The following is a 23,980-nucleotide window of genomic DNA, read 5'->3' as shown; positions in this document are numbered from 1 at the left end:
AGTCTTGAATAGATAAATCTGAGTTTAAAAAGGGTTCTTTACAGAGTTTTATTAAAAATTCACATTTATTGGCTGTACATCTTACAGTTTACAATAAGATAGATAAAAAAAAACAAAAAAAAAAACAAGCATTATTACAAATAAAACTTGGTTCATAATCAAGTTGTTCTTCACTCAAGAAGTTTGTATTCCAAGCTCATGCGTAAATGGATCTAACTCAGCAGGTATTGCTCTCATAATATCAAACTACAGTTGCTCACCAGTAAAATATTACATTTAACTCAGATAAAAATATTAAATAGTACCTACAATTTAGTAGAAATATCATTATAGACAAACGTTACGTTTGTCTGTGTCTATATGCTCGTTGAAACTGTAGTTGAATACAAAAAGGACCACAAGAATTACAGAAATGACCAAAGCACGTGTTTATCTACCATTAAAAACCCACATACCTATGCACAAATAACAGTTTCTACCACTAGATAAGTAAATTCACTCACGATTCCAGTTCCAGTTACTGCAAATTAAATGAATTAGATTACCGGTTTGGACTAAAAAACAAAAATAGCTATTGCAAGCAATGCAGTATAAAAACAAACTACATCCAAACAATACAAGTTAAAAACTCCAACCATGTCACAAAAATCATACTTTGACCCTAGATAATTCAAAGTACGCACTGTCTGTCTTCATTGTCATTTTTGTGGAAAAGCATAGAGAGGCTTCAGATCACTACGCTGGTAGCACTACGTGAGCTTCTATCCTAGGAGAGAGGGTGGCAGAGAGAGATGGAGGTCAATAAAAAGAGGCGCAACACCGAAGCAGATAAGACATGAAAGACGTAAAAAGGAACGTTGGGTAGAAATAAAGAAAGTAACCAGGCAAAGTTCAGATGAAATGAAAGGTATAGCGGAGAGTTACAGTATGTTTAATGACTGAGATTTGAGGGTATATCAGTGTGTGTGTGTGTGTATGTGTGCGTGTCAAAATAACTCAATACTTTGTACATCTTACAGAAAAGCGGTCGTAGTTCCTTCTGCTACTGATGTGTATTGGTTGGCTCTCGATGGAGGAGTAGCTCGGGGGTTTCTCAGGCCACTCATTCCCCTTCCCTTCCCTTCCTCTACTGCTGTCTTCGTCTGAGCTCCAGGACCCTCTACGGTGCGGAGGCGGTGAGTAGCTCCTGTCCCTCCTCGGGGCAGAGCGACGCAGCTCCTCCATTAGATCGTCCCGACTGCGAGACCGTCGCCTCGACCCTCCTCTACTCCTGCCCGCGGAGCCTCCTCTCTCATCCCTCACCCCTCCGCGAGCGCCTCTCTCCCGCCTGCTCTCCCGCCTGCTCTCCGGCGACGAGGGTTCTCTGTAGCCGCGGTGTCCGTCGCGGTGGCGGCCTCCTCCTACAGCTCCGCCACCACCACCCGTGCGGTTTGAACTCCCACTGGACTGGCTGGATATCCGGTAGGCGCCCCTGGCTCCCTCTCGAGCCCCGGGGCCCCTGCGGGAGGAGAAGCTGGGTGCACGCTGGACAATGGGCGGCAGGGTTATCACCCTTCTTTCCATCCCTCGGACGCCCATCTCATCCAGGGCGGACAGCATACTCGGGGGACCGGGTGTGAACTGAACTGCTTGAGGTAAAGGCTGAGCCATGGCACGAGGTGGTCCTGGGGCCAGAGGTTGGGCAACATATGGAGCCGTCAGAGGAGCCACAACGTCCATTCCCCTCACCTGGCTCTCCAGATAGTCCAGCACCTGGTTGGTGCCTTGGACACTGCCACGGGCACTGCCGTTTCCCTGGAAACCATGAGGTTGAAGATGAGGGGGCTGCTGCTGGAGGGCCATGGGGGACAGTTGCATGGGAGCCATGGCAAAGTTCTGCTTGTGTGGGAAGTCTGAAAATGAGCCTGGAACAGAATAATAAACATTTTTCTTTTGAAAGAAACGGCCGTTTACAAAACATCCACAACATGCCTTAACGAGCCCTTGAGTGAATTACCTGAGTACATGACGGGGTTTCCCTGCATGGACGCGTTGGAGCTGATGGGAGCGTACATGGGCTGGCCATGGAGCCAGGGAGTCATGGCCTTCTGAGCTTCTCGCAGCATCCTGTGCTGCATCACCACTGCGGGCAGCGGAGAGGAGGTGTAAGGGCTTCATACTTCAGAATATATCCCATAAATGAGTGGCTGTGAAAGGAATATTTAATACATTTTTCTGGGCAGCAGCACGTGCGTGGGCAACAGGGGCAGCGGACGTAGCAGCAGCACTGCTGCGGGCAGCACTGGCAGCAGCATATGCAGAAGAGCATGATCAACAGCAGAGCGCCGATGATGATGAACAAGACAGTCAGCCAATCTGGAAGAGCAGGAGAAGTCAGGGCTCAGCTTACAGGTGATCCTAACACGTTGGAACGACTTCTTATGCGTCTCCCTGAGTCTGTTTGGCTGCATGCCTTGCTCTTGGAACTGTATGTTCAGATCCTCCCCGCAAGACAACAGATTTTGCACAGAAAAAGTATTAAGTCTCGTGGGATCTCTTAAAACACCAAACATGTTAAAATACTTAAATAGTGTACATTAAATGAATGACGACTCAGTCACTGCCCCAATGGCATCACCTGCTGTACTTACGGTAAACAATCAGTTTGACTTCACGGTCTGAATCTCCTGTTGTGTCACCAGGAGCATCAATAGAGCAGAAATATACGCCATTATCCCACCACATTACCTCCGTAATCATCAGGTCAGCCTCTGTTGACAAATAACCGCAGATTTAGCACTATTTTGCCAAAAATGAATATACATTTTTAAATATTTAGGAGAACCTTGATTTCATTTAGCTGCTGCTCTTGTACTTTATAGCAGGGGTCGGGAACCTTTTTGGCTGGGAGAGCCATAAAAGCCAAATATTTCTAAATGTATTTCCTTGTGAGCCATATAATATTTAATAAAATTGAATGCAACTTAATGCTTTCATTTTTTAAGTAAGGGATACATTTTTAACGTACAACACATCTGAGTACTTAAAAAAGCGCTATATATACTGCATTTCTCTTTATTCTTCTTAATAATATTGTTGTTATACTGTAGCTAACCAATAATAAATGAAATGCTTTTTTACCATTAATGCGACTTCTGGTGCTGCATGGTTTTGCTGATGGCCTTGTAGTCTGGTTCATACGTAGTGAACTTCACCATGTACTCTTAACGTTTCTCAGATGCCAGAAAGACTGCTCACATGCGTATGTAGAGCCAAACATGGTCAATACGGCAATACCCACACGCTGCAGTGTGTGGTATGCGACAGGAAGCACGTTCCAAGTTTTAAGAATCAGCTGGTCTTCAGGTTCAAGTTCAAGTTCAAGAGATTATTTGTCACATACATATTGAAGTTTTTTCCATTTCTGTCCACTTGTGTTCAGCTGATCGGTCCGACTCGAAGCAGGGAGTTTTCTTAATGTTTGTCTTTCTTACAGAGGTGATCGGCGCACAGGCGCGTGAGCAGCCCAGCAGTGGAACGCCATTCCTCCTGCGCCCAAGAGGATCATTATTATCCACAATTATTATAATAATCCTCAGTGACATATATAATTGTGGCCTGCGTGCCGCATATTGAAATGAACGATAAAACTGTCGCCATGTCGGCGCACCACGGCCAGAAAGACTCCGTCTCCTTCCCTAAACCCTTACTTGTGGGCAGAGACCCGGGAGGGGCAGAGCGCCGAGTAAAAGGCCCCCCGGAGTCTTTCTGCGGTCCGCAGCCGGTGCTTGACTACGCCCCTTTGTCCACCACATTTATATTTTAAATTTTATTTTCAAAATTGTAATTTCTCTTACCTGTTTTACTTTAAAATGACACAGAATAATTATTTATTACTTGTTAATTGTGATGAAAAAATACCGTCATCAAAAGACAACAGGTAGCCATATACCGTCATCAAAAGAGCCATAGGTTCCCGACCCCTGCTTTATAGTACGTTTTTATTTATTTTTTAACTTTTGTTCTTTGGTCATTTGTGAGGAAACCAGTGTAAAAAAACCTTTGTTGTGAACTTGTGAAACTCACTGTTTTGAATAGTTATCCTGCGCTCGCGATACTCTGCCCCCAGCATGGCCTCATTGGTGCCCCTCTTTTGAATGACTGTGCGCACCGTGCGCTGTCGATCTGGACAGTCATTGGCCGGGTCCTGACCCAGTGACAGAGCCGCTTGATAGGCTGGAGATGTTTAAAAATAAAAAAATAAAAATGTGTTAGTGTTAATTATACAAACAAAATCCATGAATACATCCACATCAAAGTAAAGCATAAAATATATATTGCTCAAAATAATAATATCACATTAACAGGCTTATGACTTCTTTTTAAATATATTTGAAATAATTGTCAGATAGAGGCCGGTTATAAAATATGCGGTGATTTCTTTGGGTTATCATTACAATACACCATGTTTGGCTCTGGAACAATTTGACCTTTTTATCAGTGTGGATGCCAGTTTCTATTTATTTAGTGTGACTATCTGTAAATGTTGCAATACTGGGCCTATTGGAAGACAGCCAAAACAGCAAACGGAATAGAAATCAACTATGTGGAAATGTTCTCAGACTTATGAGAATGACTAAATACTGTAAAAAATATACAAGCATTTTTTTCGACTTGATCCACCTGTTGCCCTCTCCCCTGTGTACAGCTGTTTGTTTTTTTTTACAGGTGTTTGTTTTTTTACAGTGTGGTATCCCACAGGGAAAGTACAAGTGAATAAGCCAACTGAAAACAAGGAGTCTCAGATTATGTAAAAAGAAGAAAAAGTACACCTGTGCCGTTATTAAATATAACATCTCTGGATTTTTTGACCCAACGTGAAGAACTGGTGCATTAATTGTATGAGATCGGGGCCGGAACGACCGCATTTCAAAGTGCCTCGGGCAGAGTGAGGAGGAAACTTTTGAAAAACAAATCGAGATTACGGCAGTCAAATGGACCACTGTGCTTCATCCCCAATGCTCTGGACCCACCTGTGGAGTAGTACTCCAGCACTGGGTCTTTACAAAAGGATTTGTATCGCCAGGTAACCAGGACATCCTGAGCGTTGGCCGAGGTGGAGTAGTCGCAGCGCAGGATCACAGACGCAAACAGAGCTGTACTCCGCTCTGTCTGTGGAACGATCACCTGTATGGAGAACAGCTCTGAAGGGGGAATGGGGGGAGGGAAGGACAATGGAAGGGAATGAAAGGATGGAAGTGATCTTTATATTATACTGTATAATGGCAGCTATTATATGTGTGGAAGCATGGTTTTTAATGGCTTTCTCACTTGGATTTAGGATTTTAAATATAACTATTATATATGAGTAAGCATGGTTTTAATGGCCTTCTCACTTGGATTTAGGATTAAAATATAACTATTATATGTGAGGAAGCATGTTATTTCATGGTTTTCTCACTTGGATTTAGGATGTAAATATAACTATTATATTTCAGGAAGCATGGTTTTTCATGGCTTTCTCACTTGGATTTAGGATTCAAATGTAACTATTATATTTGAGGAGAAATTTCTCACTTGGATTTAGGATTAAAATAGAAATTCTATATTTGGGGAAGCATGGTTTTTAATGCCTTTCTCACTTGGATTTAGGATTTTAAATATAACTATTATATCTGAGGAAGCGTGGTTTTTCTTGATTTTTTTCACTTAGATTTAAGATAGATATATAACTATTGTTTTGGAGAAAGCATGGTTTTTAATGGCTTTCTCACTTGGAATTAGGATGAAAATATAACTATTATATATGAGGAAGCATGGTTTTTAGTGGCTTTCTCACTTGGATTTATGATTAAAATGTAACTATTATATGTGAGGAAGCATGTTATTTCATGGTTTTCTCACTTGGATTTAGGATTTAAATATAACAATTATATTTGGGGAAGCATGGTTTTTCATGGCTTTCTCAATTGGATTTAGGATTAAAATGTAACTATTATATTTGAGGAGAAATTTCTCACTTGGATTTAGGATTAAAATAGAAATTTTATATTTGGGGAAGCATGGTTTTTTCATGACTTTCTCACTTAGATTTAAGATAAATATACAACTATTGTTTTGGAGAAGGCATGGTTTTTAATGGCTTTCTCACTTGGAATTAGGATGAAAATATAACTATCATATATGAGGAAGCACGGTTTTTAATGGCTTTCTCACAGGGATTTATAGAGACCTTAGAGCATGTTACACCGATCGGAAGAATCTGACCGGACTGGTAGTAGCGCCACTCTTACAGTTGCCTCTACACGTGCACACGCACTGTGCGAAAGAGACGGAACAACAACTGTCAATCATCTACAAACACTTCGAGGGTGTTGTTGACGGACCACGACGCTAATCAGGAAGAGTGAAAGGCTGGGATTCGACTTTCAATTGGACCGACATCCATGTAAACCTCAAAAGAAAACCTGAATCGTTGATACAGGCGTTTATTGTTGATTTTTATGGGGGTTTTTTTGCACACTGCCAAATGTTTATTAGTCAATCTTTTTGTGACACTTGTGGTTTTTCCTCATTTTTTTTCCCCACTCGTATTATTATTATTATTATTATGATGTGTGCTGGTGTAAAAAAAAAAAAAAAAGACGATTACAGTATTATCAAAACAAGCCATCGCACATTCTCCAACGGACGCTCACGTCTCTGTCGATGAAACAGCGGTGACCTTCAACTTTTGATCTTTTTTTTTCTGGAGCCTCTTTGGGGCCCGCAGGGGGGGGACCGCAGGGGGGGCCCCGGACCCCACGTTGAAAACCGCTGCTCCAAGACACCGTTGGTAAAGTTTAGCCACGTGACCAATCTTCGGCCTCGTCCTGTTTACACCTGTCGATAATTAACCTGCCAACGCGCTCTCTTCCCCGATGTGTCCAAAACCCCTTTATTCCTTAAGTTAACCCTCGGAGGTAGTGAAAACGGGTTTTGTTTTTTTTTTTAACTTAGATTAAAAACAAACAAAAAACGCCCTTACCCTTCGGTAGGTAAAGCAGCATCAGCACTACTCGGATCATGTTTCCCATCTCGTCCTCCTCCGTCCTACCGCGGAAGCGACGCGAACAATTTCCCCTTTTTCAGTTTTACCAAATAAATCCCGAACATCCAGCCGTAAAGGTCGCGTAGACACTCCGCAGCATAATATTATTTCGCTCGTGTACCTCCGTTTGGGCAGTTTTTTTAGCTCACTTCCCAGAGCGTTAGTGAGTCTCTCCCAGTCCGCGCACAGACAAACCCATCCCCCCTCCAGGTGACATCACTGTCCCGCCCGGAACAGGTGGATAGAACAACGCCCAATGGGACGAGAGTAAGCAGTGATATTTATATATAGAATAAAATAAAAATTGAAAGGTTTGTGTTCTTAATCATTTATTTTGGAAAAAATGTGTGCGGTTAGGGTCTATAAGAACACACTTTCCCAACAACAATAGTCAACATACTGTAGTTTGTCTAATAACGCACAGACTGCCCTTAATAACACATAGACCGTCCTTAATGATGCACGGACTGTCCTTAGTTGGTCTAACAACACATAGACTGCCCTTAATAACACATAGACCATCCTTAATAACACATAGACCATCCTTAATAACACATAGACCGTCCTTAATGATGCACGGACTGTCCTTAGTTGGTCTAACAACACATAGACTGTCCTAAATAACACACAGACCATCCTTAGTTAGACTGTCCTTAGTTAGTCTAATAACACATAGACTGTCCTTAGTTGGTCTAACAACACATAGACTGTCCTAAATAACACACAGACCATCCTTAGTTAGACTGTCCTTAGTTAGTCTAATAACACATAGACTGTCCTTAGTTGGTCTAATAACACATAGACTGTCCTTAGTTGGTCTAACAACACAAAGAACATCCTTAGTTAGTCTAATAACACATAGACTGTCCTTAGTTGGTCTAACAACACAAAGAACATCCTTAGTTAGTCTAATAACACATAGACTGTCCTTAGTTGGTCTAACAACACAAAGAACATCCTTAGTTTGTCTAATAACACATAGACTGTCCTTAGTTGGTCTAACAACACAAAGAACATCCTTAGTTAGTCTAATAACACATAGACTGTCCTTAGTTGGTCTAACAACACAAAGAACATCCTTAGTTAGTCTAATAACACATAGACTGTCCTTAGTTGGTCTAACAACACAAAGAACATCCTTAGTTAGTCTAATAACACATAGACTGTCCTTAGTTGGTCTAACAACACAAAGAACAACCTTAGTTTGTCTAATAACACATAGACTGTCCTTAGTTGGTCTAATAATAGACACAGACCGTCCTTAATAACACACAGACCGCCCTTAGTTGGTCTAATAACACTTAGACGGTCCTAAATAACACACAGACCCTCCTTAGTTAGACCGTCCTTAGTTGGTCTAATAATAGACACAGACCGTCCTTAATAACACAGACCGTCCTTAGTTGGTCTAACAACACAAAGAACAACCTTAGTTTGTCTAATAACACATAGACTGTCCTTAGTTGGTCTAATAATAGACACAGACCATCCTTAATAACACACAGACCGCCCTTAGTTGGTCTAATAACACTTAGACGGTCCTAAATAACACACAGACCCTCCTTAGTTAGACCGTCCTTTGTTGGTCTAATAATAGACACAGACCGTCCTTAATAACACAGACCGTCCTTAGTTGGTCTAATAACACATAGACGGTCCTAAATAACACACAGACCCTCCTTAGTTAGACCGTCCTTAGTTGGTGTAATAACAGATAGACCATCCTTAGTGTGTCTAATAATACATACACTATCCTAGTTGGTCATATAACACACAGACCATCCTTTGTTGGTCTAATAACACATAGACTGTCCTTAGTGTGTCTAATAACACATAGACTGTCCTTAGTTGGTCTAATAACACATAGACTGTCCTTAGTGTGTCTAATAACACATAGACTGTCCTTAGTGTGTCTAATAACATATAGACTGTCCTTAGTGTGTCTATTAACACATAGACTGTCCTTAGTTGGTCTAATAACACATAGACTGTCCTTAGTGTGTCTAATAACACATAGACTGTCCTTAGTGTGTCTATTAACACATAGACTGTCCTTAGTGTGTCTAATAACACATAGACTGTCCTTAGTGTGTCTATTAACACATAGACTGTCATTAGTGTCTATTAACACATAGACTGTCCTTAGTGTCTATTAACACATAGACTGTCCTTAGTTGGTCTAATAACACATCGACTGTCCTTAGTTGGTCTAATAACACATAGTCTGTCCTTAGTCGGTCTTATAACACATAGACCGTCCTTAGATGGTCTAGAAACACATCGACAATCCTTAAAAACACACAGACTGTCCTTAGTTGACCGCAACAGACCATTAAATTAAAAAAAAAGTGCAATTACACCCACACAAAATTTCTCTAGTTAAAGTGAAAGTACCATTTTTATATGAATGTATCACTGCACATTTGTTGAAACCCTTGTTAAAGCAATGTGCATACTCTACTGAATATAAATACATATATGCTTTGGATTATGGATATTTTTATGCTTGAATTTTTTTCTTCTTGTGTCTATTTTTTTTGTTTGTTGTTTTTTTTCCTGTTCTTTTTTCAGGCAGGACATCTTTAATTGTTTATTTTAATTTCTTTCTTTGCTTTGTGCCATCGTTTCACTGCACCGTACTTGTATGACTGCATGTTACAAATAAAAATAATTATCTTGAATCTTGACCTTTCTACTTAAAAAATGTATATAATTACTTTCTTGTAAATGTAATTAAGGTTTCAAGGAAAATTACTTGCCATATCCAGTGCCGATAGTACGACTGTAAAAATATTCTGCAGATGAGTGCTCATGCAGATCATGATAACAATTTACAAAACAACTTGTTTGGGTGGTGTCATAGTAAAGGAACGCGATGTAGTAGAGAAAAAAGTATCGATATTTGCTTTGAAATACAGTTGAAGGTTGAAAATCTCCAAAACTGAATACATACTTAGGTGAGTAGAGTAGTGCAGTAACAACTTTTACTCACTAGCTTTCCACCAGTGCCCTCAATGTCATGAATAAAATAGTTTGTTGCCTTTTAATTTTAACAAACCTGAATTGAAAAGTATTTCCTTAAACAATAGACATTCAATGTGGTATTGACAGCAGGAAAATGCCACAGCGACAAGGATGGGGATAAGCTTGGACAGCAACCCAAAACGCACTCTTCTCTCAATGAAAAGAGCTTTTTTTGAATATCATTCCCCGGCGTTGTGGGATGTTAAAGAGTGCTGGAGTTGTTTGTGTGCACTTGGTGTTTTGCATTTCCTAATTCAGAGCTGCAGTCCCAAGGAGCTTTAGAAATCACAGAAAACACATCTGCTTGAATTGTGACGGAGTGCTGCTCTTGCCCCAGTGAAGTGTGCTCGACCATCCCGTGGGAAATGTTCCCGTATTCCATCTGCTTGTTTCTCTCCCGTTTCATTTTGAACCGTCCGCGTTTTTTGTTTTGTTTTTTGAACTTCCTTCCGTGTATTGTCATGTCAGTGTCTGATGAGGCGTCATTTATTTCCTATTTGCAGTACTCTCTCACTGAAATGTACCTAATTTTAATTTCCCACTACTTTTGCATGCGATAGTTTCTGAAAACAATAGTAAATCCCTGTCACACTGTGAACGATAAACATTTAACATTCAAATTCACCTTCCAGTCTGTTTTGCCACCAAAATGTTTTATGTAGCCTTTAGACTTTAAGCAGTTTACATGACATAGGTGTGCAGGTTGTGAGTAATACTAAAGTGTGTATTTAGCAGTGTATATTTGATAAGCATCGATAAGAAACACGCTCCTTGTCCAGGGTACACACACATTATCACACCTATTATCAGAAACAATGACCACATGCAGACATGATTCAGAGATAATCAAGAGTTGTTTTATATCAAAATCATTACTGTCAGATAATAATAATAACACATAATAATACATGATATGTATGCTATGGCACAGAGTCAAGCCCACCACGCAGCCTAGAGGCAAGTTTATGTCATCTGAGGGCTTGGGTCTTTTTAGAGTGCAATTCAAATTAGCAAAAAAAATTTTTTTCAAAGCACAGTACATACATACAGCATCAAATCGAATCCACACATAGACATGCACATAAGGTAAACCTGAGTTGTGGCATACTGAGTGCGATAAAGTGTGTAAAGAAACACTGAAAATGCTGAAATGTCGGTCACAACACAAGGCACACACTGGAGATAAAAAAAAAATCTATTCTTCAAAAGGCAAAATGGACTCAGACATGGACTTGACATCCTGGCACAAGGACACTCAAATAACTTATCTAAGGTCTTTGCATCCTCCACCCCAACCGCATGTATGTGTGCAATAGATGGCAATGTATGGTCTTCTGCACACAATAAACAATTTACAGCGCTACATCAAGATCATTGCAAAACAATATCCACTTTTTCATTATTTTTATTCCACTGCATCCAATGCTGTTTTTCATTCAGTGAGAGATGACACACCCTTATTTTAAAGAGGATGGTTTAAATGAGGACAGAGGTTGTGTGGGCCAAGGCCTGGATGTTATGAGAGAGTCTCTGCTCAGCGCAGCGCTCTTTCAGGAAAATACATCAACAGTGGCAAGTTAGAGACCTTGCAGCCATGTTTCTCATGCTGAGTTAGTCATGTCTAATTACTGAGGCTTCAAAAGCTCACTCTATTTCATAAAAATCATGCAGCTCAAGCTCAGTTAATGATGACTGTTATTGAGTGCAAATCTAAGCCTTTCTTAAATATTAAAGTAAAATAAATGTAACAAAGCAATGATCACATTTAAATGACAACATATCCTCCTTAATTGTTACCAATAATGATTGCGAAATGAATAAGCATGGACGAGTTAATGAGCTGGTTAGTTTAAATCACTTGAAATGAAATTACGTAAGACGCATATAAAAGCTTCAAGATTGAATCTTATATGTACATTACCCATTGGTAAAAAAAAAAAGATTTATTCAAATAATGTACAGTACATGTAACAATTGTGGAATGCCAATAAGTATTTACAGAATGTCATATTTAAATGTGCCCTCGTTTTGCTGCTATAAGTAACTCACCATGTTTCGGTTTCTGTCTCTGTCCTCCCGGCCTCCCTGTAAAGTGTGGGAAATTGGAGGGGGACGGGTGTAAGAGAAGGGCCTCATATTGGGCTCAGTCGTCCTATACCGCTCTGCGCTCGGTGCTTCTACTGTGCGGTACCGCTCTGTGCTTGGTGCTTCTACTGTGTGGCACCGCTCTGTGCTTGGTGGTTCTACAGTGCGGTACCGCTCGGTGCTCGGTGGTTCTACGTTGCGGTACCGCTCTTGCTCGCAGTATGGAGGCAAGGCGTCCTCTTCCTCCGGACGGTTGCTGGGCGAACGGCTGTAATAACAGTCGCTGCCCTTCCCTCTGGAGCTTCCCTTGGAGGGAGTGTCGCTGTCCGCATCGGCCCGGCCACAGCCTCTGTCCCCTCCTCTGGCCTTGCTCTCCAGGACGCCGTTGAGGAAGCCGTCGTCGTAGCCTCTCTCCCCCTGCGGGTGGTGCTGAGGACGCCGAGGAAGCCGGTCGCTGTCCCATGTGTCCCTTCTCTTCTGGGGAAAAGGAGAGGGGCTGCGGCGGCGCCAGCTCTCATCCTCATCCCCGCAGGAGCGCCGCGGTGGGCTTTTGTCACGGTAGTCTCGGTCCCGGTAATAGTCTCTGTCCTGGGGTTCCCCCCTGCGAGCACGGGAGCCATAGGAGCGAGCAAATTCCTCCAGCTCGTCTAGGGACCCAGTGCGCCCTCTTCTGCTCAGTGTCTTTCTCTGCAGGTGCTCAGAGCGAGGATTCCACCTACGCCATAGGAGAGTACACATTATAGGCCCAAGATTGCTGAAGAGTATATATACAACTTCTAATATGTATAACTTTGAACAATATGGGTGGGTTGATCACTCACACATTCATCTTTATTTTACAGGATAAGTGTCGTGAGGTATAAGCTGGTGAGAAAGCTGTCAAGGAGCTCACATAGGCAAATGTTTTTCCAGAAGCAGGGGATTATTTTGTTATAAAATATAATATGTGATATTTATCCCATAATTATTTAGCTGGAACTTGATAGGGAACAGCCATTCAATGTATTTGTGTTCAGCAGTTTTCTACTATAAATGCCGCTTCCACTATTGGTGGTGGGGTCTGCCTTTCCCGGCAAGAATGCACTGATCAGGCACGTGCAAGAAGTGAAAGGCAGCCACGGTGAATTTAACTGTAATTGAAATAAACCAACGTAAGGGTTGTGGTCAGTAAACTGTCAACACTGTTGACACTGTCGTTACAGTGTCGATACACTGTCAATACGGTTGCAGTTTAGAGTGGAATTTTGGGGCTTGTGAATACATACATTAATGAATGCAACTCTACCTGCTGTCTAGCTCGTTGTCTGAGTGGTTGACCACGTCCCGTCTGAGCCGTCTCACAGATGGACCGGCTCTGCGCGCCGACCCGTCATCCAGGTCTGGTATGGCCGGTAGCGCCTTCATCTGGACTGTTTGGTAGGTCTGCCTGAAATCCATAGTCCCTCCATCATGAAGAGAGCTCAGCTCTGAAAGGCTACTGGCTGTAGGAACAGACACATCACTATGAAGACTGTTAATATACATCCATCCAAAAAAAGCAGACACACACACAGTATGCTGCACAGCCTGACCACATCACAAAAACCCCACGAAGAAGCTTTAAACAGCTCACGGGTAAGTGTAGACTGACTAGACTTACCTGGGAGCTGCTTAAAGCTTCTATATAAAACTAGGTCTTTAGAATATAAATAAAGTATATATTTTTTACTTTGAAGTGACAACAAGTAATCTAATTTGTCCAAAGTGTAATTATTACAATATATGATTTTTAGTTCCTAACTATTAGTTTCACTCTTAAAAGTGGCCGGTGAAAATGTCAATGATCTAATGTTTAAAATGCCTCCTACTACTATCAACTACTTTTTTAAATATTTTTTTGATTCTGGGTTCATACAAGTATTAGTAAGTTAGTATTTCTAAACATGACAACAGAGGGGAAAGTGAGATGAATATGATGCCGACTTGAATTTACATTGATTATTCTGCACACGCTTTTGACACAAAACGAACAAAGAGACATTAAAGCCAAACCCACACACACACACACACACACTCTCACACAAACTCACACGCAGTCACGCAGAATAAGGAGTGGAAGTGTGCCTAGTTTGTACAGGCTTACGTTGGAGTGTAGCCATCTGGGCAGAGGGAAACTGAGCCAGCTCCTTCTCTATGTAGTACAGAACTTTCATTGAGTCTTGGCCTTGATTGGCCTGAAGTCGATACCCACTCCGCACTGTGAATGTGGACACGCAGCCGTTCACAGACACACAGGGGCACAGAGGTCCAAGGACATGCACAAGCACGCCGGTAAACAAAGAGTTTGGGTTGCCGGCCAGCGGGATTATACAAAACAACGCTAACACCCATGCACGGATAGACACCAGGTTAAAAATACAAGGACTCACAAACATGCACATTGCAAACGCACATATTCAGGTTTTTATGATGTCGGGGACAAAATGGAGCACACAAAATGACGAAGAAGAGAAACAAAGGTTAGTCACTGTGGGGTCCCTCTGCGCCTGACACACTGAACAGACTACACTCACCTCCCGCCAGGTTGTTTTCCATCGAAGGAATGGAAGATATTTTTGGGTCAATCTGGGATGGAGGGGCAAGAGGGACCATGGTGGGGACCCCGGGTATGTAGTAGGGGAGGACAGGAACTTGGGCAGGCAATCCACTCTTTGCACGCTTCCCTGCCTCATACACTGCGTCGGGGGACAGCAAAAAAGTATGTAGTTCATCTAGACATACTGCTCCAAAGTTTATTTGTTTTGGGTGCGTGTGTCTGTACGTTAAGAGAACGTGGCAGGGACTCACGGTGTCGTGGGCAGCAGCAGGTGTCGGGACAGCAGCAGCAGCTCAGGTAGCAGCAGCAGGAATGGGGACAGCACTGGCACCAGCAGATCCCCATCAACAACAAGAACAGGGCGCTACCCAGGGCAACAGACCCCACAAACACCCATTCTGGAACGCACACACATACGACACACACACAAAAACACAGACACATGTAGACAAAGGAAAAAAAAGTCAGATACAACAAGCAGATATAGTTCGTATAGATAACAATTTCATAAAACATTGCATAATACCAACATAATGCAAGCAAATCAATGGAGAGTTCAAAAATACAGTAGATATTACATATCCACTGGAGCTCATAGTTTATATTAATGAGCTGTGAGAAAGTCTACAACCCGCACAGGGCAATAAAAACTTGAGCAAAAACTCTGAGAAACAGTCAGTGCAAGCCTCTTATCCACCATCATCACATCTCTTGAGTATTGAGACTCTTAATGACACACTTCCTCAGGGTGTGACTGAAGTGACTAATAGCGCCATCTAAACCCCCCCCCCCTACTGTGTAAACACTCATCCTCCGTCACTTCATCAAATAAAACCACAGTGAGAGTTTCTATAGTAGGCCTGTTAACGACGGTTTTAATCGTTTTCAACAAATTGACATTTCGAAGTGGATTTGAGCAGAGGAGGCACTTAGAATAATGCCCATCAATGTGTAGATACAAGGCCGCCATTGTGCAGAGAGTCGGCGTTCGTTAGTCAAAGAAAGGTATGATTGACCAGTGAGAGACTGAAACGGGAGGCGTGAGCTAAGCCAGTGGGCGGCAAGGGAGGAAGACGAGAGAGAGAGAGAGAGAGAGGTGCAGGTGAGGCGCTGTACCTGGCATGATCTCCACATCAAACTCAGGTAGGAGATCGTCCTGCTCACCTGTCCTACCTGCAGAGAAAAGGAGAGCAGAGGTGAGGGCTCGCGCAGGGGGCGGAAAGCAAGAGCCAAGTGTTAGGGCGGCGGATTAATGAGTCATGCAAAAGGCTGGAAGAAACAAGATGTTTTAAGGTGCAGTGTGCAGAATTTGACTTGGCAGAAACGGAATATAATGCATTGTATATTAACTTATCCATAAGTATGTTTGATGAAACTTGATGAATAATCAAAAAAGCTGAATGACTTTGCCACTATCACTGCTTTGATGTGACCCCAACAGGAAGATTCCATTTGGTTATCAAAAAATCAAATGACCTCACCTGTCTTTCATGTTTTCTACTTTCAAGGAACAAACGGTTTAAAGAAGGAGCAGGAAGCTCTGAGCTTGAAGCACTACATTCATAACGAATAAAAACACTAAGTACTAACACTACACTAGTACTACACTAAGTGTATAGATACTTATACAGATACACTGATACTGATATACAGATACTAATACAATGCCTTAAAATAGACTCAATTATACGATTACCATGACACAACTTTCCCTGGCCATTCTGGGTCCAATCCAAACAACTAAAGTTGACATACCGAGTTTTTCTTCGTCTAAAAGAAAATGTCAAACCTAGCAACAGGCCTGGGTCAACCGCACCATCTCACCCAAAATCACTTTACTCCATTTCTTGCTCACAGTTCCTGTGTGAGCGCTCTGAAATCACTCCTAAACTGTGTAACTCTCTAACTGCAATGCGGTACCTGCAAAAAAACATAAAAGTTATGAAAGCCATGAATATATGCATATGCATGCAGAGCGGAGGGGGCATCAGGGGTTTGCGTCAATTTAGGCAGCAAGAGGGTGCTCTGGAAACTAGGACACATAGTGCACTAGAGGATTCTGGGACACTAATTCACCGATGGTCCAAATCAAAAAAGGGTCATGGAAGTCCCATCGTTGTGGAGACAATGTGTCTTTTGTGTGCATTGTGTACATTCAAGCAAAGAAAAAAGCGTAAAGAGAGGCTCGGAGGCTCTGAATCATGACAAATACCAAAAAGCAAGGTCACCACAATGACATTATCATTGTCTGGGCTGTTACAACGTTCTCCATTTAAGATGTCTCAAACCCTGGACTCCCAATTTGCATATGTAGACATAACCACAGATGTTCTGGCTCGTGGTTTTCGGAGCGTGTCTGTGCCAGGCGTCCAGGGACAACTTTTAAAGCTGGGCCTCCGCTCCCTGTCTGATACATCTGACTCCCAACAGGAGCAGACTAAACAGCCAGTGCTGGCTGCGGGTGCTGCTGAGTGGGCAGTAACCATGGAGAGGGATAGCCAGTCCCTCCTTCTGATAAAGCAGAACGCCCGTGGGTCATCTGGCTACACTGCAGGGTTCATCTAAATACCATGAGGCTGAGTAATTCTTACTAACCTGAAAGACACGGAGAAGCTATGCACTACCCCCCGGCCCCGGCAGGGAGGGACGTGGTGAAAGGTGGAATGAAAACACTGAAGATAAAAGCTCAAGGATGCAGAGGGGGCGGAGGACGAAACTCTGCCAGGAGAAATGGGCCTCAAAGGAACGGAAGAAAAAATAACTTTTGGTACAAAAAAGGTCTCGGAACATGCATAAGAAATAGTTTGTGGTGCATACACTTTCTGACCAGCTTTTTGACTTTTCAGTAGGAGCGACCTGAGCAAACTAATTCCAAAAAGCCCTGCATCGCCCCCCTCCTCCTTCTCCTTTAATGTGATTATCATGAGATTAGGAAGAGGAGGAGGAGGAGGAGCTGAGCTTATGAACGCCGTGTTTTGCAACATTAGCTTGTAATTAACACATTTCGCAGGAATCATTTTTTGGGAAACAAGCCACCGTTGTGTATTTCTGGTTAAAGATAAGTCAATCATTTTAGATCACTGAAGTCCATTTTCTCTCGCTCTTTTTGCCACTCTCCACTCCCGTTGACCCTTCACGTCTTCATCTCACCCCTCCAGAAAAAAGAACCGTTGTCATAGAAACAGCTTAAGGAGTAGCTTGCGTTTCTGACAACAATAGACAGGCCGGTTGTCGCAGAGTTTCTCTATGCACCTACATGGATGATCTACAGGACGTTCTTCCGACACTTATGCCAAAACTCAAGCTGCTCAACCTGGTGTTTGCATAACTATCAATCATCTAAAACGAGTAATTACATGAGATTGCAACCACTGTACCGTGACGGAAAGCTGGATCCCAGAACAATAGCATTGAGTCTAATTTACTTAAGTTGAACCAAAATTGGGGTATAGCCAAGGCTAGGCCACTGCTCCCAAAGTGTAAACTCAGCAAACAATGGAGTCTCTCACGGAGGATCAGTACCATGTAAAGAAGTACAACATTTTTTGGCTGCCTCTGAAAGTTCTTTAGGTATTTATTTTTTTCCAAAACCTCAACACGCAACAAGCAACATGGAAATGTTTACAAAGCATTCACAAGCAAAGAGATTTGTTTTTAGAATCAAAGCCAAATTTACTGACAGATAATGTGAAATCAAGTCTTTCCTTGCAGTTTTTTTGTGGTGGAATCAGTAGAATTGCATTGTGGACCTACCGAGCACAAGTAACTCCACCTGGGCCTCATTCTTCCCCTCCAGGTCATCGGCTATGACAACTTTACAGAAGTAAACTCCGCTGTCGCCCCACTGGAGTTCCCCGATCCTCAGGTCGGCTTCTGAGAGAAAAATGAGAGGTCAATTAAATGCAAGGATTTGATCCAGTGTTATGTGCTGATACATGCACTTTCAAAGCATTTAATAGGTGAATATATGAATCTTCTTTAACACTACACACAGCTTCACTTGCTTAGACAAACATTCTTTTAGCTTTTAAATTGATGCAGAAAGCAAATATGAAAAATAAAACTGCTTTTAGACGCCATAAAAATGCAGTCATTCTAAAACAAAAGCAGGCTTTCTCTTTTTTGTTTTCGATGTCGGCAGGAGGCGGAGGTGAAGGCAGTGTGTTCAATGGACGTGCTGGGACAGAACGGCTGCAGACAGGGTGACTGACATTGATAAGGGGTCTTGTGTAGGAGCAGCGCAAACACAAATAAAAGTAAATACAGAGGGCTGCGGCCCCTCTATTGTGAGACAAAGACAAAGGAGGACTATTTAGGGAACAGGAAACCAACATCACAGTCAGCTCTGATTCCTGCCGAGGGGTTTAACTCGGCGCTGGTCACCGATAATTTGGACCTGTAGGATAAAGAATCAGTAAATTACTGTTTGTGATGGCGATGTCTCTGCCCTTGTAGTGTTCCGCCAGTGTCATGGAGTTTCCCTGTCCAGAGGCCACGATGCGGACGGTGCGGCTGTTATCGGAGCACTCCAGGTGGGAGTTGGCGCCGAGGTCCGAGCCCTGCACCCCGAGGCTGTTGGGGAAGAAAGACTCCTGTGTGCGGTCGCGGCAGTAGGACTTGTACCACCACTGCACCACCGGCGTTTGCGTGGACTTGGTGTGGTACTGGCATGGGAGGACCACCGACTGGAACAGCATGGCGAAGCGCTGCTTCTCCCGCACTGTGACGCTCACACCATCACAGACCCAGACTAAGCCACCCGCAAACACACACACACACACACACACACACACACACACACACACACACACACAACGAAAATGTAACAAATAAAAATATAAATAAGCTTTACATTTGTGAACAGCAGGTTAAAAAACAACAACTCTGTTCTTGAATGTTAACAGAATAAGCATGCCATACTTCTACAGAGCTGAGGGGATATACAACATACATGTACATTCGTAGTGCTTTGGAAAGTCTTTTGATGCACCGTTTCCCATCTGTTATTGGCAGGGATAAGCATGTTTTTTTGAGAAATTTTAAAAAATTGTGAGAATTTTTGAGGGTAGTATCATCATTGGTAAGCACCAACATGATGTACATATAGCACAATATCATTCATTTATTCTCCCGACTACCTTTGGAATATAGTCGGAGGACTCACGATTATTAAACCATGGCATCCTGTGTACTGTAGGCTGCAGGTCCATCACAGACTCAATATACTTATAACAAACTAGAGTCCCAAAAAATAAACTCTACATTCAAACTATTATTGTGAGAAAATTGACAGGACTAACAAGTCTCCTCCTGAAGACAAACCTTTATGTACTCAACTATACAATGTCAAGTAATCTGAAAACACCACAGAAGGCACCTTGGCTTTGTTATACAGCCGAAGCATGAAAGCTTGAGTTACATGAAAGTTTGGTTAAAAGGTGAGATATTAGAGAGAATGAAAAGAACACAATAAAGTACAAGTGATGACAACATTGTCACCTAAAAAAGCTCCACACCCTTGTGTCTGTGTGTGTGTGTGTGTGTGTGTGTGTGTGTGTGTGTGTGTGTACCTGACTCATGAGAGGGAGATTTGTTACACGTAACAGCAATGACTTGCAACATTATAATACAGGAGGCAGGCACTGCGAGCGGGGCTCTCTTGCTTAATACCAGGGTCACAGAGGTTAAATTCCAGTGTTTGTAGGGGGCTGGGGGAGTCTGCAGAGAGGCAGGGGGTTGTAATCATAAAGGGGAGCGGTGGAAGTCTCCGGCTTCTGGGTACGTTTCACGGTGCTGCCAGCTATGTTTGGCCTGGGTGGAGCAGGAATTCACTCTAAATATTTCCCAGAAGACAGGAAATCCCCTCAAAGGCAATTTATATCTGTCATCCCCTTAGGTTCAATTTAGTAAACATCGTATTTACATTAAATCCCCCAGCCCCCACCATTTACCTAGTTTTCCCAGGGGCTTTTAAGTTTGATTAGGAAGTACGTTTATAACTGTAGTTTATAACCACACAAGAGTTTCAAGTCAAATCATGAATGCATTGATGTATACCCCCTATAGGTTCCTGTTGCCAATTACGATTTGTCAATAGTCAATAGTGGAATTATATATGTTTTTTTAACAACTGCTGGATTACGCCACATTTAGTACACATCACTGAATGTAAACCAAAATCTGAAAAGTATAGGGATAAGAAAAAAAAAAACCCTTTGGTCTGAATTTTGGGTCGGATCGTTCTCATTTCCAGGGCATGGTAGCCATTGTATCGCCTACGATGAGACACATATACATAGCAGCACTCCCAAATTCCTCTGCTCTTCCTTTTGTGTTTTTTTTTGTGTCTAGGGCCCAGTCCATTGTTAAGGCCGAGACTCCCCTGCCCCTGTCCCGTTAGAAGGTGGGAGAGACTCCCAGCCAATCAGAGCCTCCCCTCCGGTCCAGCTGAGTGTGATGGACCAATGAGCCGCGAGGGATTTTAAACCGAACCGTTACAGGAGAACCCCCATCCGTTTTAATGGCGAGAGAGGGCGACATGGCACCCACCTCCACCGACCGTACACCTGCTGTTCACAGACATTTCCCCTCTTTTATGTCGTTGACATCATCAGATAGCAGCGGGTGTCAACATATTATTACCAGGTCCCAGTGTAACGCAGGGTTGTTTGCTTTGCTATTTAACCGGGTACACTTGAGTGACTCATGGTTAAAGCTCCGCCACAGGACGCTGCATGTTTCCTGAGGAACGGTCCAGCTTTTCCGGCTGAAGTCTCACATGTCCTGCCTCGCTGCCCCGTGGGGGGAGCCCTACACCGGCTCGTTTCAAACGTATAACACAGCTCTAACTGGCAAAAACAAAAACAAAACAAAAAAGGGGGGGAAACATGAAGACCAGAACCAAAACAAAGCTTCTACTTTAAGCGATCTACTTTTATTCTGCAACGCATCAAAGCGCTGGCTCCAGGAGCCTGCTCCTCCGGGAATCAACCTGTTGCTCTCTACCGTTCGCGGCGAAAACGCGAGAAGTCGGACGAATAAAAATAGAAACAACGTACAAATGAATCCGAATAAAAATGTCGGTGTACAACAACAAGCTAGATATGGGCAAAAAAAAAAAGAATTAATGGCATACGTGTATACATACATTTATAAAGTAATGTACAACGTACATGACAACTCACCTGATGCGGCTAGCAGAATAGCCAAGTGATAAAGGTTCATTTTCCAGTCGGTTCACAGTGGTTTATAAAAAACCCGCATGGTGGTCGGTGCGTCCTGGACGCCTCCGTGGTGCACCGACGGACGGACGGACGGGGCTCTGCGCCACGGACGGCCAAAGTAGCGGGTCAGTGGGAGACTAACGGGAATGTACCATTGCGTCAGCGGGGGGGGGGGGGGGGGGGGCAACTGCTCCATAACGAACTGAAACTCTGCCCACCCTGCGTCTGGATCTGAAACAGGCTTTTCAAATAGGCGCCGAAGCCATCTTAGAATTCGACCCGGTCCAGAGCAGAATTACGGATTCGGTTTTGATGAAAAACAACAATCATGATAATAATAATGATAATAACAAATAAAAATAATAATAAAAATGCTGCCCCGGTAGAGCGAGTGCGAGCGCCGGGGAGGGTGTTGCTTCTGTAAAACCAGGTCGATCTTCACAGTCTCGGGAGTTTACAGTAAGTCAGATAAGTCACACGTGTTGTGCTTTTCCTTTAATTCAGAGGTCACAGATGTTGTCATCTCAAAGCAGTAGGAGACAAAACGTTTGCCATGCAAACTGATTGACGAGTTCCTTATATCCCAGAAGAACATTTTCTATTTAAAAATCCAAATTCAGTTGCACACGCGGCCGTGTTGGCCTACGGTGGGAAACATCCTATCAAAAAAAATACAAAAAAAAATACAAAAAAGAAAACAACAAAAAATAAAAGACTATAATCGTCTTTACAACTGCTAATAACAATTTACATTCAAGTACATCCAAAGTAAATGTTGGAGTGATTTGGAGAACAGAAAAAAACAAACATTTCATTGGTATCAGAAGCTGCTATTGGACAACTTGATAAAACAACAACAACAATGAGTAATGTGTAATGTGCCCTGAGTAATGTGTAATCTTTGCCGGGGCACACTGATCTCTTCCTGGTACAAACTAATTCTACAACCTCTACAAAAAGAGCATTTGAATACATAGATCTCGGATATTCTTAATGCCAACATCGTCCATTAATACATTCATATAACACCAACCATTCATGGTCACAGCCTACGTACTGCAAGCTGTTTGAGCCTTTTTACGGATCTGGAAGCAATGGAGGAATGTGCCAGTGCAGAGCAATGTGAGCTGTTAACAGAACGCTACCCTACTAAAAAATTCCTTCCTATTGATACAAATTGATAATGCTGATAACTGCTTTAGGTCCTGCCAAATTCAACTAGAAGTTCATTTGGAGTGTAATGGTCAACTATATTTCAAGTGTGTTAATGGATCTTACGCTAAAATAGGTTAAATTAAAATGTGTCTACTGCATGGTTAACTGCTGATGAGCCCTTGAGATTGTCTCTCTGTGATGAAATGCGATGAATCAAGCCAATAAAAGATTTGCCAAAGTATGCAATATAGCACTAACAAGATTAAAAAACAAGTATGACAGGGATACCTTACTTGGTGAAAGTATGGCTCGTCCTATTTGTTTCTTTACTGATAACGATCATCATGTTGATCATATCTGGACCTACCACTGACATCATGGCGATAGTCGAGTTGTTCGCGACTTCCACCATACTCATAACGTCGATCATCGAGGCGGTCGCGACTGCCACTTCGATCGCGATGATCGTCAAGACGATCGCGACTTCCTCGGTGATCGTCAAGGCGGTCGCGACTTCCTCGGTGATCGTCAAGGCGGTCGCGACTTCCTCGGTGATCGTCAAGGCGGTCGCGACTTCCTCGGCGATCGTCAAGGCGGTCGCGGCTTCCCCGATAATGATCACGCTGATCGTCAAGGCGATCGCGACTTCCCCGAATGCGATCGCGCTGGTCCTGGAGGCGATCACTACTGCCTCCGTAACCATTATGTTGATTATCCTTATCACTATCATAACTGTGTTGAGCATCTTCCTGTTTGCTACGTCCCGCTAAATTATCGCTGTAGTTGCTGTGAGCACGCTCACTTCTTTCTTCATGGTGCTTCTGCTCTTCAATGCGTGGCTGGCTATTT

General features: G+C 42.8%; 2 protein-coding genes across 3 annotated transcripts; both read right to left on the bottom strand.

Moving 5' to 3' along the window:
• Positions 1-727: 727 nt before the first annotated feature.
• On the bottom strand, positions 728-7,055 carry ildr1b (immunoglobulin-like domain containing receptor 1b; the record flags this gene model as incomplete). Its single annotated transcript, XM_080018620.1, has 8 exons — positions 728-766; positions 1,018-1,904; positions 1,997-2,122; positions 2,209-2,355; positions 2,631-2,750; positions 4,066-4,215; positions 5,013-5,183; positions 7,007-7,055. The coding sequence occupies 8 exons, from the start codon at positions 7,053-7,055 to the stop codon at positions 728-730; spliced, it is 1,689 nt and encodes a 562-aa protein (XP_079874746.1).
• A 3,879-nt stretch (positions 7,056-10,934) lies between these two features.
• On the bottom strand, positions 10,935-22,065 carry LOC307244282 (immunoglobulin-like domain-containing receptor 2). Of its 2 annotated transcripts, XM_080019418.1 has the most exons (8): positions 21,938-22,065; positions 19,177-19,503; positions 18,507-18,626; positions 15,870-15,926; positions 15,005-15,151; positions 14,731-14,892; positions 13,464-13,659; positions 10,935-12,893 (listed from the first exon to the last, which is right to left on the bottom strand). In XM_080019418.1, exons 1-8 carry the CDS (start codon positions 21,975-21,977, stop codon positions 12,128-12,130), a joined length of 1,815 nt encoding a protein of 604 aa, XP_079875544.1. In that variant the 5' UTR covers positions 21,978-22,065; the 3' UTR covers positions 10,935-12,127. The 2 variants fall into 2 exon arrangements, with proteins under 2 accessions (XP_079875544.1, XP_079875545.1); XM_080019419.1 differs by lacking the exon at positions 15,870-15,926.
• Positions 22,066-23,980: the final 1,915 nt, after the last annotated feature.

This window comes from Zeus faber, assembly GCF_960531495.2.
Source record: "Zeus faber genome assembly, chromosome: 18".
Taxonomy (NCBI): Eukaryota; Metazoa; Chordata; class Actinopteri; order Zeiformes; family Zeidae; genus Zeus; species Zeus faber.
This window is presented reverse-complemented; position numbering and strand designations above follow the sequence as displayed.

Excerpts from the sequence above, each read along its gene's own strand:
- LOC307244282 (XM_080019418.1), bottom strand. The coding sequence starts at position 21,977 with ATGAACCTTTATCACTTGGCTATTCTGCTAGCCGCATCAG. Across the intron at positions 15,927-18,506 it reads GGTGGAGTTACTTGTGCTCG|GTAGGACAGGTGAGCAGGAC; the intron begins GTAGGTCCACAA and ends TTTTCTCTGCAG. Across the intron at positions 15,152-15,869 it reads TGATGTGGAGATCATGCCAG|AATGGGTGTTTGTGGGGTCT; the intron begins GTACAGCGCCTC and ends TGTGCGTTCCAG.